Source organism: Balaenoptera physalus, assembly GCF_965194825.1.
Source record: "Balaenoptera physalus genome assembly, chromosome: 20".
Classification (NCBI taxonomy): Eukaryota; Metazoa; Chordata; class Mammalia; order Artiodactyla; family Balaenopteridae; genus Balaenoptera; species Balaenoptera physalus.
In genome coordinates, this window is record NC_138901.1 from 43,406,288 (window position 1) to 43,424,284 (window position 17,997).

At 50.1% G+C, this 17,997-nt stretch overlaps 1 protein-coding gene across 6 annotated transcripts in view; it reads right to left on the bottom strand.

The window, feature by feature from the left end:
* Positions 1–17,997, bottom strand: part of HNF1B (HNF1 homeobox B) — a 53,311-nt gene that overhangs the window by 27,673 nt on the left and 7,641 nt on the right. For 3 of the 6 annotated variants that reach the window (XM_082440034.1, XM_082440032.1, XM_082440031.1), the window contains exons 3-4: positions 15,600–15,786; positions 13,908–14,143 (exon numbers count right to left, since the gene is read on the bottom strand). In XM_082440034.1, coding sequence (XP_082296160.1) covers positions 13,908–14,143; positions 15,600–15,786 — 423 coding nt within the window. Of the gene's footprint in view, positions 1–13,907; positions 14,144–15,599; positions 15,865–17,997 lie in introns of all 6 variants that reach the window. The other 3 variants (XM_082440033.1, XM_082440030.1, XM_082440029.1) reach the window with 1 other exon arrangement.

Genomic DNA, 17,997 nt, shown 5'->3' on the forward strand with positions numbered 1-17,997 from the left:
TGGAAGCAACTGCCTCCCAGGAAGACCCCAGAGAGGAGCTGCCCAGGGTGTAATTAACCACAGAAACTTTTCAGAAACCTGTGCTTCAGGGGCTTGGACTACCCCATAGAGCCCTGGGTATCTAATCCAGCTCTCTACGAGCTTCAAAAAACAGCTTAGGAGTTTGGGATTAACATATACACACTACTATGGGACTTCCCTGGTGGTCCAGTGGCTAAGACTCCACATTTCCAATGCAGGGGGCCCGGCTTGGATCCCTGGTCAGGGAACTAGATCCCACACGCCACAACTAAGAGTTCGCGTGCCGCAACTAAAGATCCCGCACGAGGAAACGAAGATCCCGTGTGCCGCATCTGAGACCCAGTGCAGCCAAATAAATAAATAAATAAGTAAATATTAAAAAAAAATACACACTACTATATATAAAAGAGATAAACAACAAGGACCTATTGTATAGCACAGGGAACTATACTCAATATTTTGTAATAACCTATAAAGGAAAAGAATCTGAAAAAGAATATATATGTATAACCGAATCACTTTGCTGTACACCTGAAACTAACAAATACAACACTGTAAATTAACTACACTTCAACTTTAAACAGTGGTTTAAAAAAACCAGCTGAGGGAGTTCCCTGGTTGTCCAGTGGTTAGGACTTGGCGCTTTCACTGCCATGGCCCGGGTTCAATCCCTGGTTGGTGAGCTAAGATCCTGCAAGCCATGTGGTGTGGCTAAAAAAAAAAACCAACCAGCTGAGACCCCAATTCCACAACTCCAGAAATCAACTGGGCACCAGTGTCCAGCCACTTTAAATTCATACTCTATCTCTCTGCTTTGACTCTCTGATGATTCTGGGCCAGTCAACTTCTGGGCCTTGGCATTTTTATCTGTAAAATGGGCATACAGATCTCCGTTCCTCGGAAGCCAGAATAATGAATGAATAAAATAAGGTTAGAGAAGAACTGGTTTTTCCTGAGAAAGAAAATGCTGGGCAAACAGAACAGCAGCGTCAGCCCAGAAAGCATGACCAGAATTGCTCTTTTAGAAAGAAGCAAAGAGGGAGGTGGGGGTCTCCTGGGCAGTGGGAAGCTCAGCTTGACCTCACGTGGCCTTTGAGCCTGAAGCCTGGGGGTCCCTTTCACTGGGGTCTGTGAGCTGCACCCAGAATCTGGTGGGCTGCCTTTCACTCTTGACATTTCAAAGCCAATCTCCCATCCCTGATAATGCAGGAATGTTCCTCTGGCTGGTGGACCGCTGCCAGCTCGAGTGAGCGTCCCAGCCACCAACAGAGTAAACATTACTCAACCGGCCGGGGCTCTGTCACACACATTCTTCCCCTGTGTTCCTAACCTCACGCAGAGTGCAGCCCAGCACTGTCGGGTCTGGAAACTGGGAATTTAAAATCAGGCAGGAGGGAGAGTGCAGAGGAGAAAGCTCTTCCAAAAAGGAAACAACCGTGTCCATCAATTATAAGTAGACAGAGCTGTCTTTCTTATGAAGCCAAAACAGAGGTTTGGGGGTAGGGGCACCAGGAGGAATTAGGCCAGTCTTGCTGGGTCCAGTACTGCATCCTTATAAATCCACTTCCCCATTTCCCCCAAACGAGTCACTTTCTTAAGGAGAGAGGCAGAGACACATATGATTCAGTCTAGAGAACTTCTTAAGATACTCATTTAGGATAAAAGAATGTGAACAATTCCCCCAGCTTGAAACTGGGAACTCCAAAAATGAAAGCTTTCAAATAAGCTGGCACTGCTGCCTCAGTTTCCTCATTGGTCACGCAGGACTATTGCCAATTCTTATTAATATTTCCTTCTCTCTGAGGATAAAGATGAATGTTTGCCAAGAGTTGAGGAGACTAAAAATCTGAAAGCCTGGGAGGAAAAACCTGAGGCAAGATGAAAGCAGTTTAAACATGGGGCTGGTTTCAATTCCAGATCTCTTTCTACCCGAGGTGGCTTAGTTAGGAGCCCAATTCATAAGAGGAGAAACACAGACAGGCCTGCGGGGACGGTAAACATTCTTGAACTCAAGGAGTAAAAGTTGAGTGATACTTGAGGGAAGCCCACAAACTGGTTTTCTTATAAAAATCAAAGCAAATGTAACCAAGAAAAGACAAAGGCTTCCATCAAAAGCATCTTGGCTGAGAACAGAAATGAATGTGCACCTGAAAAAATGGCACATGTGGGGAGGTAGAAAGGGCTGCCTGTCCTTCCCACTAAGCCCATCTCGGCTACCACGCCTGCTCCTTAGCAGAGAGCTGGTTTCTGCAGGCAAACAAGAGAGGGTTTGCAACGAACACTTCAGCCGGGAGATGCTGCTGCAGGTGAAAGAAACCCAGCCACTCCTCGAGTACTTGAGAGGTCCTCACCTCTGTAAGTGTTTTACACAGTCTGCTTCTCAATGTGTCCCAGATGCCCATTTGACAGAGTGGAACACTGAGGTTCAGAAAGGAAGAAGTCATTTCCACCATCTCTTGCTAAGGGTCTCCCAGTAAAGCAGTAGTATCCCGAAGCTGGCCCCTCTCCCTCTTCCCCGATAGCCCCACATTGACTCCACATATCCTGAGCCTCCCATCGTGACGCACTAATAGTTTGAAATGATTTCATTTGTTTTCTTGGCTGCATCTCTCACTGGAATGTAAGCCCAGTGAGGGCAGGACCTCATCTGTCTTCTCCATGATCTCCTTCCTCAGCACCTTGTACAGACTATGCTCTGCCTCCTCGATAAGAGCATGTGATGAATGAATGAATGACCTGCACTTCAACTCTGACTGAGCAGTGGAGAAGTGACAATGGTATAATTTATTCTCTGATCTCCCGGGTTTTCTGAGGTTGACGGGAGGCATGTATTTTTAAGGAGGAGTAGCAGAGAAGGAGAGAGGAGAAAGAGAGATTAAAATCTAATCAAAATGAAGATATAGCATGGATGCATTTCAGCAACTTCATGTTGGAAGGTGCGAGGTGGGGGTGCTGAGGAGTAAGTATGATGTCGCAGCTCTTTCTTTCCGCACCGGACACCATGGACAGTGCTTTATCCAGAGTGTAAAGGGCCAGTGGGATGCCTGCAAGGACCTACCCATTCCCTACTTCCTGAGGCCTAAGAACATACCCGTTACCTAGGGTCCTGATGGGCTGACCGTTTCTAAAGTGGGCTGCTGTTGGGAGCCCCAAATTTAGACTTGCCACGTTAGAACCCAGTTTTAGGCCCCTTGGGTTTATTTGGGGGTCAGGAGGATCAATTACTGGGGATTTACTGTGGCAACCTGAGTAACTCAAACGCCTTTCTCCAAAGGAATCTAGGGTAAAACTAAGAAGGGTTAATGATGGACATCGTTAGGCCGAAAGTCTGTGCGGGCAGACACAGCCCTGCCACCGTCTGGCTCCTGGGGTGTCTTTTCTGAGAGGCTGCCTTTGCAGGCAGGGGTAATGCGGCTGCAACAAAGGCCCCTAGGCTTGGCTGACGAGGAGAATGATGATGCTTCTAGTGGGTCTGGGGAACGGGGAAGGCTATAAAGTCATCAGCAGACTGAGCCACTGGGTGTCCACATAAAAGTGAGGTCCCATAAACAGACATCTGTATTGTGACTGAAGGGCTAATAAAATTGCCTTAGAAGAGGGAGGTTTTCCACTGCGACCTATTCATAAGCAGGACCCTACTGGGAAGTGGTACCCGGGGAGAAGATCCCTGGAGGCCTGGCAAGTGTCAGAGCCGCCTCATTATGGGAGCTTGCCCGGCCAGACCTCAGCCTCTTCATCACCATCGTGGTGGGCAGCTCCAGCATCATTATCATCATCATCATCACCATCATCATGACAGACAGCCACCGATCACCTGGCAGGCTCTGGATGCTGGCCCCAGGGAGCAGCGGGTGCTGGGCACTGATACCTTGCAAGCTGGATGATCACTGGCTTCCATTGACCAGGAGCACCAGTAACGTGCTTAGGGATCCACCCCAGAGACCTGCTGGCAGCCTGGAGCTGGGGAGTTTCCTTCCCATTTCTCCAAACGACTGATTTGCAGTAAGTCCAATCCCTTTTCTAGTCCTCAGTTGCTCAATAGAAACTCAGGAAGAGTAATTCTTGCTCTTTGCTTGCCCAAGGGATGCTGGTAAGAGATTATAAAAGGAAGTAATCTAGAGTGAAGTAAGTCAGACAGAGAAGGACAAATATCATATGATATCACTTATGTGTGGAATCTTAAAAAAGGGTACAAATGAACTTATCTACAAAATAGATAAGAAACAAAACTTATGTAGAAAACAAACTTATGGTCACCAGGGGGTAAGGGAGGGAGATGAGGGATAAATTGGGAGACTGGGGTTGACATATACACACTACTATATATAGAATAGATAACTAATAAGGACCTACTGTACAGCACAGGGAACTCTACTCAATACTCCGTAATGGCCTATATGGGAAAAGAATCTAAGAAAAGAGTAGATATATGTGTACATATAACTGATTCATTTTGCTGTACACCTGAAACTAACACAACATTGTAAATCAACCATACTCCAATAAAAACTGTTTTTAAAAAAGGAAGTAATCTAGTAGAACTGAACTGAACTAGTAATCTAAACTCAGCTAATACACTGAACGAGGAGAAGCTAAATTAGTAGAACACAAGGGAGAAAGAATAATCACATGTTCCTTGAAAACTTCCTGGTAGCATTTAACATTGAGGGATTTTTTGGTGAACTGTATACTTTAGTTAAGCAGTATTCATGGAGGTGGAGCTGAATGACTTGTTTCTGGAAAGGGGAGAATATGCTTTACATAATAATATGTACATATGTTATGTAGAATGAAACTAATTCCATGCTCAGCTTGAAAGTGAATAACACACTTATAAAGCAGGGGATTTATGCATGAAGTTTTTGAACAGGAAGCCCTCTACAAGAGAGGTTGTCATTCCACAAATATATGAAAGGTCTACCATGTGCCAGGCACGGGGCTTTGGGCTAGAGACTCAGTGGTGAAAAAAGCCAAAAAAAAAAAAAAAGCCATAAGGAGCTGGATTTTTAGAGACTTCAGGGACTACCTTTTTCATGGTGAGAATAAGACTTTCTTGGTTTTTTTCTCTGTCTTTGACAGGTAGGAATGCAAATCCTACACTCCACCTGGCAGTGGGATTCTCAAGACGAAGGAGGAGAAGGCTCATTTCTGTTTCCATCTGTTAGACATCTTGAGATAAATTAAGCACCTATTTTGTGCTCACCATGCAAACTGATGTTCTCCTATGGGAGATGCTGTTCAGAGGTTTTCCATCCTTGCTGAGCAAGGACTCACTGGGCTTCATTGCCGGTCTGATCCAACAGGTGCCGACTGGAGAGAGGCACCCTGTGGCGGGCAGGCCAGAAGGCCTGGGCAGTCAGGCTGCCACTCAAAGGCCCTGAAAGTGTTAACCTCCAGCAGTTATAGGTGCCTCGTTTATACCCATTTTAAATCTGTTTATTGTGACTGGCCCCACCCAATCTGCTGGTGCTGTAAAGCTCTAATGGTCCCTAATAAAGGTGGAAGGCACACAGTTCCTGAAATGGGGAAGAAGTGAGGGAATGAGGGAGACCAGGAGGGAGAGAGACGGATGATGAGTTTAACAATAAAGTATCACAATGGCAAAGCTCCCTCTGCTACTTCAAACAGCAGAGCCCTGGGCCCCAGTGTCCAAATAATAACCTGTCAGAGCTGAAAGGCCAGAGCTGAAAGGTCTCATTTGCCAGACTCCCGGAGAAATTAAGTGATTTGCCCAAGGTCACCCCTGCTCCTCAGTGCCTCAGGGCTCCTGGATCTGAGTCTGGGGCCCTCAGCCCAGCTGCCTCATCGCTTTTACTTCAGCAGGGGACCATCAGGACTGTCGCCAACCCCTTGAGACTCTAGCCTTCTCCCATCTAGCCTATGATGTCCAGCCCTGATTGTATATCCACATCTCTTAGGGAGTTTGTTGAAACTTCCCATGCCTGACCCCTTGTTCCAAATTCTGATTCTAAAAGGTGTGGATGGGGGAGACATGGGTACTTTTAATAAGCTCCCCAGATGCCTTACATGTGGCCTGGGAAGGAGATCTGAGAACCACAGATCTTGTCAATACTTGGGTTTCACTGTTCCTGATGTCTCAGATGAAAAGCAGGGTTCATAAAAAGGGAAACTCTTCCAGGGTGAAACTGCAAACCACAGCCTTGTCAAGAACCCAGGGAGAACCAAAGCTCTTCCTCTCTCTTGACGCCCTGAGGGTTCCTGAGTCAACCTAATAACCCCTCTGGGTCAGGCACTGTGCGGGGGCACTGGGTGCATTTTATCACCTTTAAGCCCCTCAGTAGTCTGAAGGAGATAGGCATTACGATCCCTATTTTATGGATGAAGAAACTGAGGCTCAAAGAGGCTAAGTAACTTGTTTGAGGCCACACTGCCAGACAGGGACAGAACCACAATTCAAGCCCAAGCCTGTTTGGGGTGCTACACCTTGCTACCCAGACACACCCATCTGAGTGTGGTCCTGGCAATGCACTGTCTGTGACCAGCTTGCCTTGGGGATGCGGATTTCCCTTGGGAAAGTCATTAAATGCTAAAGATCATCTGCATGCATGGTGTGTCTCCAACTTGGGAGGGACATGCAGTGTACACGTCCTGAGAAATTTCTTGACGTCCTGAGAGCACTAGAGAGACTGAGCCTTGCTGGTCAGCTCCTCCGTGGCTGAACTCACACAGGGGTGCTTTGGACGGGGCTGCTGAAGCCAGAACAGAGGGTGCTGGGGAGGTATCTTAAGCAGATGCCTGCTCTCAGGTAGAGGAACGTCGCTTCCAGAAAATCAGCCCTCAGGAGCATCTGAGGTTTCCTGCGTTCACTGCAGGAATCGTGTCTACCCCACCCCTTCTTACTGCTCTTTTGCGTGAAGTTTGGGGGAGCTTCCTTCCTAAGAACAAAGGTCATGAAGCTTCTCAGATTTGGCCTCCAGCAGGAAAGTACCACACCCTGTCTAAGTGGCAGGTTCCCAGGGCTAATTACCAACGAGCAGGGGTACTCACACCTCCTTTCATTAAAGGAGAGAAATGCCTTATTAGGTACAGGAAATTCAGGGTCATCTTACGTACCTGACCTTGCTACATGGTCATGACCTGCCATCCCCTCCACCATCCACGGTCCCTCCCAGCTTTCTCTCACTGTTTAGTGTCTTTGCACTGAAAGCCTGTGGCACTGGATATGGCACTTGCAAATGCCTTATGGATGTCACAGAGCAGTCCTTCCTGGAAGCATGAGAGCCTGCTTGAGACTCAATTACTACAAGAAGCCAGCCTGAGTCTACTGCAACCATCAAGATGAGTATCTAGTAGAACTACTCAAATCATCTCAAAATTGAGGTTGAAATAAACCTATAAGAGGAACAGAGGTAAAGAGGAAAAAGAAACCCAAACCACTAGGCTCCGCAAGTTATGGTAATAGGTACCATTTATGAGAGCCTGCTACATCTGGGGTGCTTTGCATATGTTATCTCATTTAATCCTTCCCACATCTGCATGAGCGGGTGTCTCCATTTTATGCACTGAGAAACTGAGGCCCAGAGTTCAGAGTCACACAGCTGATCAGTGGCCAAGTTGAGGTTGGGATTCAGGTCGACCTCCATACCCATGACTTTGTTGCTACGCCCACTTGGATTTATAACAGCATTTCCCCAGAGTATCTTTAGCATATATTCAATGTCGGTACTGTTGACGGTCAGGCATCTATGGTACAGCCCGGGCACTGGGATTTTTGGAAGTCCCCCAGTTGATTCTAAGAGGTGGCGAGATTTAGGAACCGTTGTCCTAGAGCACGGGTCAGCAAACTGTGGTCTGCAGGCCAAGCAGCCTGTTTTCGTATGACCCACGAGCTCAGAATGGTTTTCACATTTTTAAATAGTTTTTAAAAATAAAAAAAGAATATTTTGTGATATGCGAAAATCGTAGGAAATTCAAATTTCAATCCCCATCAGTGAAGTTTACTAGAAGACAGCCATGGCCATTCTTTCACATATGGTCCATGGCTGCTTTTGTTCTCCAAAGGCAGAGCTGAGCAGCTGTGACTGAGACAGTATGGCCTGAAAAGCCTAAAATAGTCACTATCTAGCTCGTTACAGAAAGTTTGCCATTCCCTATACTAGAGTTCTTATGCACAGCTAGGATGATAAACAGGATTGAATGTATTTGACTTTATTTTGGGGCTATGTTTCATATATATATATGTTTCATATATATTTACTTTTATACGTTTCATATATATATATTTTTTCCCCTCTCCCCGTTTGTGTTCGATCTTGTGGCTTCCCGGCCAGCAGTTAGCGTCATAGACCCTTGCATAGCTCTCTGCCTCTCTCTCTCTGCACCTTTGGTGCTTAATTCTCTCCCAGTTCTTGTCAGTTTCCATCAAACCTTCAACAAACAGACTCCAAGGACACTTCTCCCATAACTTGCGGGCTGGGGCAACGTGCTTGCAGACAGCTTCCTTCCTCCTTAGATCGGACAGGAGGCATCAAGGAGTCCTTGAATTCTCTAAGGGTCCTTCAGGGGGATTAGGCACGCAGGTAGGGCTGCCTTCAGTGATAGAACTCCGGTATCTCCTTGGCCCCTTTGTGAGGAGGCTGGAGTCCCCCCAGCCAGGGCAGCCGGCTTTCTTTGTATGCAGACCAGGGTTGGTCTGCTCTCAGGGGGAGGTTGCCAGCAGAATGCTCTGAAGGCTGGGCCTCTTAAGCTCATTAATATCCTGATTGTCTTCCCCAATCTAGTGGCAGCCGATGGGGTGGTACCCGCGAGATAAAATGACCTTCGAATTCAACAGATAAAATGGCAGTCAGATAAAGTCCCTACAAGGAGAACATTGGAGCCGTGGTCACCGTGGAACTCCAAATCAGTATAAAATGTGTTTTCTAGAACAGCAGATGACTCAAGGCAGGATCTGTTTCTCTTCTGAACTCAAAGAACCTGCTACTTAGGGACAATGGGGCTTATTTACTGTGGGGATCTTTGCTGCGGAGATGAATATTTTTACGACTGCCCTCATAAACCCCCTGCACTCGTCTGCTGCCCAGGGAGTGGGCGGGGCTCCAGAGGTGAGCTGAGGTGCCTGCACTGTCTCAGAAGCCCCATTAAGTTGTTAAGGCATTTAGTGCCCCAGACAGTGCCGACTGCAAGGGCAGTTCAAATCCCCACCCAGATGGGGATGGGGTTGTGAAAGAGGGGGCTTTGATTTCTGCCCTGGGCACGGCACAGAATCCACCTTGGTCAGGGGCAACAGCTGGTGGCGGGGGGAGGCTGAGAGGGAGGCAGAAGCAGCAAACTAGCCAGACTGGGAGACCCCACCCTTAACCCACCACGCAAAGCCCCTTTGTCATTCAGAGGGGAACAGTAAGAATATAGGAGAAGAAGGAACAGTGGGAGGAGTGTGTGTGTGTGTGTGTGTGTGTGTGTGTGTGTGTGTGTGTGTTGATTTCCATGCCTGAAAGTCCTTAGGATCTGCGTAAAGCAAAGTGATAGTCAGTGTGTAACAGCTCAAAACCTGTCTCTGCCACTTACAAACTATATGAACTTGGGCAAATTACTGACTTACGAAATATCTCACCTTCCTTGATTGTAAAATAAGGGTAAGGTTATGGATGGTGTCTACCCTACAAAGCTGTGAGGATTAAATAAGATGATGCATGTACTCAGCCCAGGGCCTGGTACCCAGGAAGCGCTCGATCAGCACTAGGTGTTCTGATTATTCAAATTTCCTCACGACCCCACCACTGGGCACTTTTGAGATTTCCTTGGATTCCGCAGATTTCAGTGTCAGGAAAAACCACAGCGACCACATGATATCCTGGTCCAGAGTCTGGTTTGTCTAAGACCCAGGGTTAGATTTCTGCAGGCAAGTTAGGAGGAGGTGTAAGAGGGGTTCGGGGGGAGGCAGGAGGCTGGATTCTCAGGTCCTCAAGCTCTGATCTGACCATGGGGGCAATCACAGCCCCTGGGCTTGGAGAGGGAGGAGTAGAATTTGACGGGAGTGAGGCGTAAGCAGCCACAGAAATAAACGTCTCCTCTTCTTGGGTAAAGAGGCTGTGTGGCTCAGGACATCCAAAGGTTATCCTGGTAGGGCTTGTTCTCGCCTCTGGGCCTCACTTTCTCACTAGGAGAATGAGCCTCTATCTCCTTCTCGAAAGATGATACAAGAGGGAGGACATTAGGTGTCGGGTGAATGAAGGCTGATGAAGACCTCTGCCCCTTCCTTGCTGTCGCAAGGCGGCCAGGTGAGTTTGCTGGAGGCGACCAGGCGAGTTTGCCAGACTGGAGCAAAGGGGACAGTACGCAAGGCCACCGCAGATCGTGCAGCGGATCCCAGGGCTTGGGCCAAGGCTAGCCCAACTTCCAACCCATGCCAACTTCCTCCTCCTCGGGCTGATCAATACAGATACCAGTCTCCAACCAGTCTGCTTCCTGGCCACAGCCCTGCTCTCTGACCTTTGGGGGGCCTTTCTCTTGATTCCGCTCCAGAAGGGAGGTCGGGGCCATCACTCCGGGCCTGCTCAAAGGCCTCAGAATGGGCTGTCACAGGGCCTATAACCAGGGACAGCTCCTGCTGGCGAGAGCTGGGATGGGGGGGGTGCAGATAAAGGCCTTCCCGGCTGAAGATAAATGGCTGCCCGCAGCCTGCTACAGTAACTCCAGGCCCCCAAGAAGAGCAAACAAAGGGTGCCCCTGTGACACTCACTGGAAAGATGAAGCCCCATCAGAGGCAGCCAGGCTGGTTCAAAGCCCCAACTTAATTGTCAATTAAGCATGCATGAGGAAGACAAAGCCATGACAACCCTGGGCTGCATGCTGGCGTGTGATTGTAAAGTCGGGAGGGGCAACGCTGAAAACAGCTGATTCTGCTGACAGTGTGTTTGTAGGGCACCTTGTAACCAATCAGCCTCTGCTGACAGAGGCAAAGGGCTCCTCCTGCCACTCCTATTGTGCTGGACATTCCAGGACCAGGGTCACACTGTGGTCACCGTGGGCAAGTGGGCCACAGCACCGTAAGCGTGGCTGGGAGGGAAGGGGCTCAGGTACAGAAGGGATGCTCTCCTCTCCAGGAAGAGGGGTCAAGGGAAAGATTTGTCTCAAAGGTGCCTCCTGTCCTCCTGGCTCAGAGACTGGTGTTTGGAGGGGAAAGTGGGGAGGGGGTGGGGACCTCATCTCCCCAGCTCAGCCTTAGAGGTTGCTAGTGCTGACTCCGGCTGTTGGCTTCTCCTCGGCCACCACAGAGCTCTTTTCTGCAGCCAGGTAGGTTTGCAGCCTTAGAGGTTGCTAGTGCTGACTCCGGCTGTTGGCTTCTCCTCGGCCACCACAGAGCTCTTTTCTGCAGCCAGGTAGGTTTGGGGCTTGGTTAGAGACCATACCTTGGTTGTAGAGACCGTGATAGGAAATATATCGTGAGAAGTTCAGATCAAACCTTCCCTGAGCGCTGGGCTTCAGCCTGCCGTCTGGCTGGCCCTGGGCGCACTCCCTAGGAGCCTGTCACAGCCCATGCGCTGCCTCCAGCAGCAGCCTGCGAGGGGGGCAGGGCTTGATCCCAGCATTTGCACCCCAGCCCCAGAACACACCTCACTGCCTCTTAGGAACAACGCCCGTGTATGAAATTGAAAAGGAAATAGATTTCTGCTGCCCTTCACTCTTCCCACTGCCGCTTGTTTAGCCTTCTGTGATAATAATAATGATAATAGTAGTTATGGTTTATTGGGAAAGATGGTGTTTACACACTCTCTCGTTTAATTCTCACATGGCCCCTATGAGGTGGGTACTATATCTCCATTTTACAGACAGGAAACTCAGACTCAGAGAAGTTATGTGAACTGGCCACGCTGCAGTTATGGGAATTAGAACCAGGTTAGAACCAGGATTCAAAACTAAGTCCAGAGAATCAGTCCTGGACTATTTTGATGAACCCAGAATGGAAATTAACGGAGAGAGGAAGGTAGCCACTGAAAATACACAGTGGCCCATAATTATTGCTCCATAAATAGCTAGAAAGACGCACAAACCCCCCAAAGATAACCTTGATCCCCAGCCAGTTCTAGGCACTCTACGCCAGCAGGAGGTCTTCCCAACAAGACCATAAGCCCCCAGGGGCAGGGACGCGTGCGTGTCTTACTCATCACTGACGTGGTGCCCGGACTCAGCGCGTGTCTGTGCTGCGGGAAAGTACAGGGTGGGAATCGGCAGGCCTGGGTTCTAGCCCTTGTTTGGCTACCGTCGCCCTGTGGAACTCTGCAAAGTCACTACCTCTTTCTGGGCCTCAGTTTCCTTCTTCCAAGTTTCTCCCGGTTCTAATATTCACTGATTTTTAAAAAGGTTGTGACTTCCGGGGACCCTAGAGAATCCACTTCCAGTGGGATACGCCTCCTCAGACGGCTCGGTGGTGTCTCAGGGCCGTGTTTCCCACCCGACCCCTGCCCTGTCCCTAGTACCTGCTCCAGCCCCTCCAGCCCCGCCTCTCTGGGTCTCCTGTCACCATACAGAATGCCTAAGCCAACAACTGCCTGGTGACCTCACCACAACCCCAGCTTGTCAGAAAGCTGCCGGGCCTTTGTTTGGCTTGCAGGCTCCCTGACTTTGGTGTGGAGATCACAGGTCCCAGCACAATAGCCATTGTCTTCTCAGTAACGCCCCTAACCCCAGCCACGCCCCCCGGAGCTCCCCGCTCCAGCTCCAAGGATTACTACTGCACAGGGGTACATTACTTTGCCATCAGGCCAGTGTTCATCTGGAGGCTTCTCTGCCTCTCAAGAGTAACCCCAACTTTCTTCCCGTGTGGCCGAGCCCTCCCCTTCTGTGGCAGCGGGACCCAGAAAAGCTCCCCTCCCTGGCCCCCCAGGCTTCACGCTGGACAGTAGCAGGCTCCCAGAGACACTTGAAGAGGTCATGCTGGGGGGATGGGGTGCAGTGTGGAACAGATGCTTGGAGACGGCCCAGCTGCTGGCTCTGAGCCTGTGCCCCCAGCACTTAGGTCAGCGCCCAGGTCTCAGGCCTCTCCCATCAGAAGGGCAACCAGCAGGCGAGGGGACGAGCAGTTTCAGAACTGTCCCCCGAGTTAGAAATGGTGCTCGGCTCTCCTTCTGCAAACCCTTCCCCGGAGCAGGCAGCAGACTGTGCTGCAGTCTGTCTACACAGGCACCAAACCGACCTCAGTAAACACATCCACTCCGGGAAGCCGCTTTCCTGGGAGCACGAAGCCCCAGGGGAAGATGTACTCATCCCATCCCCAGCCTATGCCCGACACAGCCCTCAGCCTATGCCGGTGCTTTCCCACCAGGAAGGTGTAGGCTTCCATCCTGCCAAGCCCACCGCCCAGAACAGAGGCACCTAATCCCAGCCGGGGCCTGGCACACGGCAGCACACATACGTACTCAACCAATTTTGGCCAACTCATCACCGCCAAGATTTCAAGTGACCCGCCCTGCCCTAACTCTGGCGGAGCACAGACGCCAACAAGCAGAGTGGCCCTTCCCCAGAGGGCCCTGGGCTCCTCCCGCGGCAGCTGGACAGAGCCCTGGGGATGCACCTGGATGGGGTGGAGGAGGCAAGCCCTCTGCCTGCGGCGTGGACCGGGCACACCCGCGAGGCAGCCTGCTCCGTCTCATCCGGTGGTGGCCCTGACCCGCTGAGTCAGCAGCCGCAAGGGCAGAAGAGAGGAGCCTGGAGAAGAACGAGGCGGGCGGAGGGCTCCCTGGAGGCCGAGCAAGGAGTCAGAGCAAAGCCAACTAGAGCCACACGCTCTTCTCACGAGAATATTCCAGCAGCAGGAGGAGGCCAGCCCTAGGACCATCCAAAAGCACTGCCTCCTCTGAGATACCCTGAGCACCGTGGGGAGAAGCCGGAGGGTCGGGTCGCCCAGGCAGTGGGGCCCGGCTTACCTGGCAGCTTGTTGGGAGGGGAGGTGCTGGGCTGGTGCGGGGGGGAGCCGTGGGAGAGCAGCGGGTTCAGGCCGTGCGTCTGGCTGGAGCTGTAGGCGTCCATGGCCAGCTTCTGCCGGAATGCCTCCTCCTTCCTGCGGTTCGCGAACCAGTTGTAGACGCGGACCTCAGTGACCAGGTTGGAGCCCAGGCCGTGGGCCTTGGAGGGGGAGACACCTCGCTGCAAACATTCTGCCCTGAGAACAGGAGGGAGGGGAGGTGGTGAGCAAGGGCGGCCTGGGGCCGGCCCACCGGCCTTTGGCCCCAGACGCACAATCACGGGGGGCCTTGGCAAGGAGGGCGAAGAGGCCACGGATAGAGTGGGGGAAAGCCTGTCCTGAGAAAAGGCCAGCCCATGTAGTTATCTGATGAGACGGCGGGAGTGGGGCGGAACACAGGTCTGGAGCAGGCTCTCTGCCCCGGGAGTCAGGGGCGCAGCCTCTGGTGTGGCTCCTGAAAAAGAGAGGAAGCCGAGGGGCAGGCAGCTCAGGGAGAAGGTCCAGGTGGGCCTCCTGACTCCTCCTGATGTGGTTATTCTTCCCACCCTACAAAAGGCAAGCTCCCGGCTCTGTCTAAGCCCTTCCAAAGCACCCTGAAACGACTTCTGGTCTTCTGGGGTTTGGACATCCCACCCAGGTACCAGGGAAGCGAGATTCCTTATTCACACAGCAGAACCCCCTCCAAGGGGCAGGCAGGGTGAGGTATAAACGACGACACACAAAAGACGGCTGGTCTCTAGTTTTATCACTGCTGATGAAACCCCAGTGCCAGGCGTGAGAGAGATTCTTAGACACCAGTGGATACTGGGGGGTGCTTCTCATCAGCAGGGGGCCAGAGCACAGCGGAGGACGCTGTGACATGTACGGGCGGATCGTTTCGCCTCCCCACTCCCCAGCCTGACCTCCCTGGCTGTATCCTCCCACTGCCAGAGCCAGTCCAGCCCAGAGAGAGGTCTTAACCAGAGCAAAGAGCAGATTTTTTAAAAAGTCAAGGTTGGAGTCAGGGCGGATGGGGCAGGAATGAAGCAAAAAGATATCCTGAGGATTTCTAATAGTTTTCTTTAAAATTCCATGTTGTTAAGAACAAATGAACTCTACAAAAAGAACTCTAATCAGTGTGGGCAGAGTGGAGGGAAGATCTGAGTAATTCTTGCTCTCCTGCTAAGTTTCCTTTGAACCAATGTGTGTACAACATTTGGTCGAGGCCAAAGCCAGTCTGTGGTTAAGGGATAGCTTTTCCCTGGTCGGTAAGGGAGGTCAAACACATGATTCTCCCTTCATTGGCATCATATTTTAGACCAGCATTCTCCAGCATTCTCTGGGATAATAGTTCATAGGGGTATACCACAGAGAGACCTCCCATGGTTAACAACCAATTCAGCAAAGTGAAGAGGGCTTCTTGACTGCAGGACTTCTCAGAGCCTTTAAAATATTAATGTATGCTGTGACTCCCTAAGAGGAAGTATGCAGAATGATGCTTCTCAAACTGATTTATTAATGGCTTGAAATGAGGGTTCTGTGGAACACACTTTGGGAAACCCTGATTTGGCCACTTATCTGGATAACTAATGTCTCAATATTCCAGGACTGAGGGGATGGAGGCTCGGGTCCATGTGCTTGCCTGCCTGCTTGGGTGAGCTTCTGGTGGTGTTACCTGTTGCACTCCTCCACTAAGGCCTCCCTCTCTTCCTTGCTGGGGTTCTTTTGCCGGTCGTAGGCCTGGTACAAGATTTGCTGGGACGCGGGCCCCCATTTGAACCGGTTGCGACGCATCTTCTTGTTGGTGGGCTCAGAGCAGGCATCATCGGACTGCCCAGGCCCCTGGCTCTGTTGACTGAACTCTGGAAAGAGAAACAGCAGCTGATCCTGACTGCTTTTGTCTGTCAAATTTCCAGAACTCTGGACTGTCTGGTTGAATTCTGAAAAGAGAAAGGAGTAGATTTGATAGGGTCTGTAGCCTTCACTCAGCAGACACACAGACAGATAGACCAATGGAAAAAAAACACCTTTATTCCTCTCCCCTGAGCTTTGGGATCTGCTGTTACTGCGGATGGGGGTGCAGGGGGTAGGCTCAGCTCAGTCCCCTCACTGCCCACTTCTGTTGGCTCCACCAAAGCCACCCCTTTCCTTTCTTTGGAGGAGCTCAAACGTGGCCGACCATTGTTTGCAGGACAATTTATTATTATTATTATTTCATTGGCTCACTGGTTCTCAGACATGAAGCAACACTCTGAATCCTGAACTCTTGTGTTTTGATGTCAAGGAGATGAACTCCATCAAGTCTCAGGTCTAGGGGAAAAAATGCTCAAAAGTACAATTTGCACTTAGACAAAGTGTTCAGAGGCTGAAAATAGCTCCCCCCACCGCTCTCCTCATAATTCCTAGGGATCAACATTATAGTGTCTCTTTGAAAAACCCCAAACCCCAAATCTTTTGACTACTGCTTTGAAATAAATATAACTGGACCTTTGTATTGGAAAGAGAAGAAGCTCTTTAGAGCTCAGATCATTTCCGAGGCAATGGTGTGTGTGTGTGTGTGTGTGTGTGTGTGTGTCCAGGGGTCCATTTAGGAGGGAAACAGCCCAAGAGGGAAGGGTCTTACAGACCTGCCCTCACATTTGAAAGATGGGAAATGCAGGAGGTAGCAAACACAGGACCTTCCTGGGAATGGCATTTAATGAGTTGGAGAAAGGTAAATATAGATGGCATGATGCCCCTTGTCAGTCCAATTCCCAGGACCCAGGCACACTGTGACCCTCAGTATATTTTGGTTGAATGAATGAATGAAAGACGGCAGTTCGCCTGACGGTGATTCCCTAGCCTTTGTGGCTGCAATGAGATTTGATATCTGCTCATGGAAGAGGCAGCCTCGTTGTCCTCCTCCTCACACGTGCGTGAAAAAGGGTTCATCCGGGTGATTAATTCCATTTTACAGATGAACAAGCATAGAGGCCAAGGACCCTGCTGAACAAGGACGCGTAACGGATTCACCTCCTAACTCCTGGTCCCTGGGTTCTGGACCTTGATGTTTTTCTTCCTTGGTTCCTGGAGTCATCCCCACAGGTCTCAGAAAATCCTCAAGGTCCAAAGTCAGCCCACTACTTAGTGCTTGAATCCCGTCCACAACACCCTACCACGTGGCCTTCCAGCCCATCCACCTCCAGCAATGGGGAACTTACTACCATCTAAGGATCCATTTCCATTTTGGTCCATCACAAGGAGCCGTGCGCCCCTAACAAGCCTGTATTCCAGATGCAGGTGGTGTTGGCCTTTGTTTAACCAGTTGCTGATTGGCCAGGTTAACGAGCTGTCTCCCAGGTAGATGGACTGAACGTGTCACTGGGGCCTTTGATTTGGGCCCCACCCACTTTGGATGATTCTCAGGCCACTTAGGGCTCTGTTTTCACTGGTTCCCAACAATTCCTTTAGATACCTGAGAATGTCTCTGCCAAATTTACTGGCAGGAAGTCACTGACTCAATGAAATAATGTAGGGCCCCAACCAAGTTCCTTAATTCCTGGTCCCTCAGCTTCCCCGCCTGTGGAATGGGACTGGGTGAAGACCTACGGGCACTAAATGGTCTTTTAGAACATCTGCCCCTAGTCAGGATAACGGTGATGATAATGATGGTCACCCAGGTTCCTACGGAAGTTATACTTTTCAAAGTGCTTTTACACTTCCTATATTATTTGGTCTTCATAGCAGCCATCTGAGTACAGTGACTTTGGGGAGGATCACAGTGGGAGAAGGGAGTCCCCTGCTCAGTGGGTGTCTGTCTCAGTGACTCCTCTCCTCCCTGTGGCCCTGTGGAGTTACCATGAATAATAGCCAAAGCCAGTAGGGATGATTCCAAGGACCCAGGATCAGTATGAGGTTCCGCATCTGATGTGAACAGATGTCATCACAGGGAACATTTATTGAACCATTTCTACAGTGAGGTATTATACAGAATCCTCCAAATGTATCCCTTCATCTAATTCTCACACCTCTCTGTGCAAGAAGTATTGTTATCTCCATTTTACAGATGAAGAGATTAAGGTTCAGACCAGTTC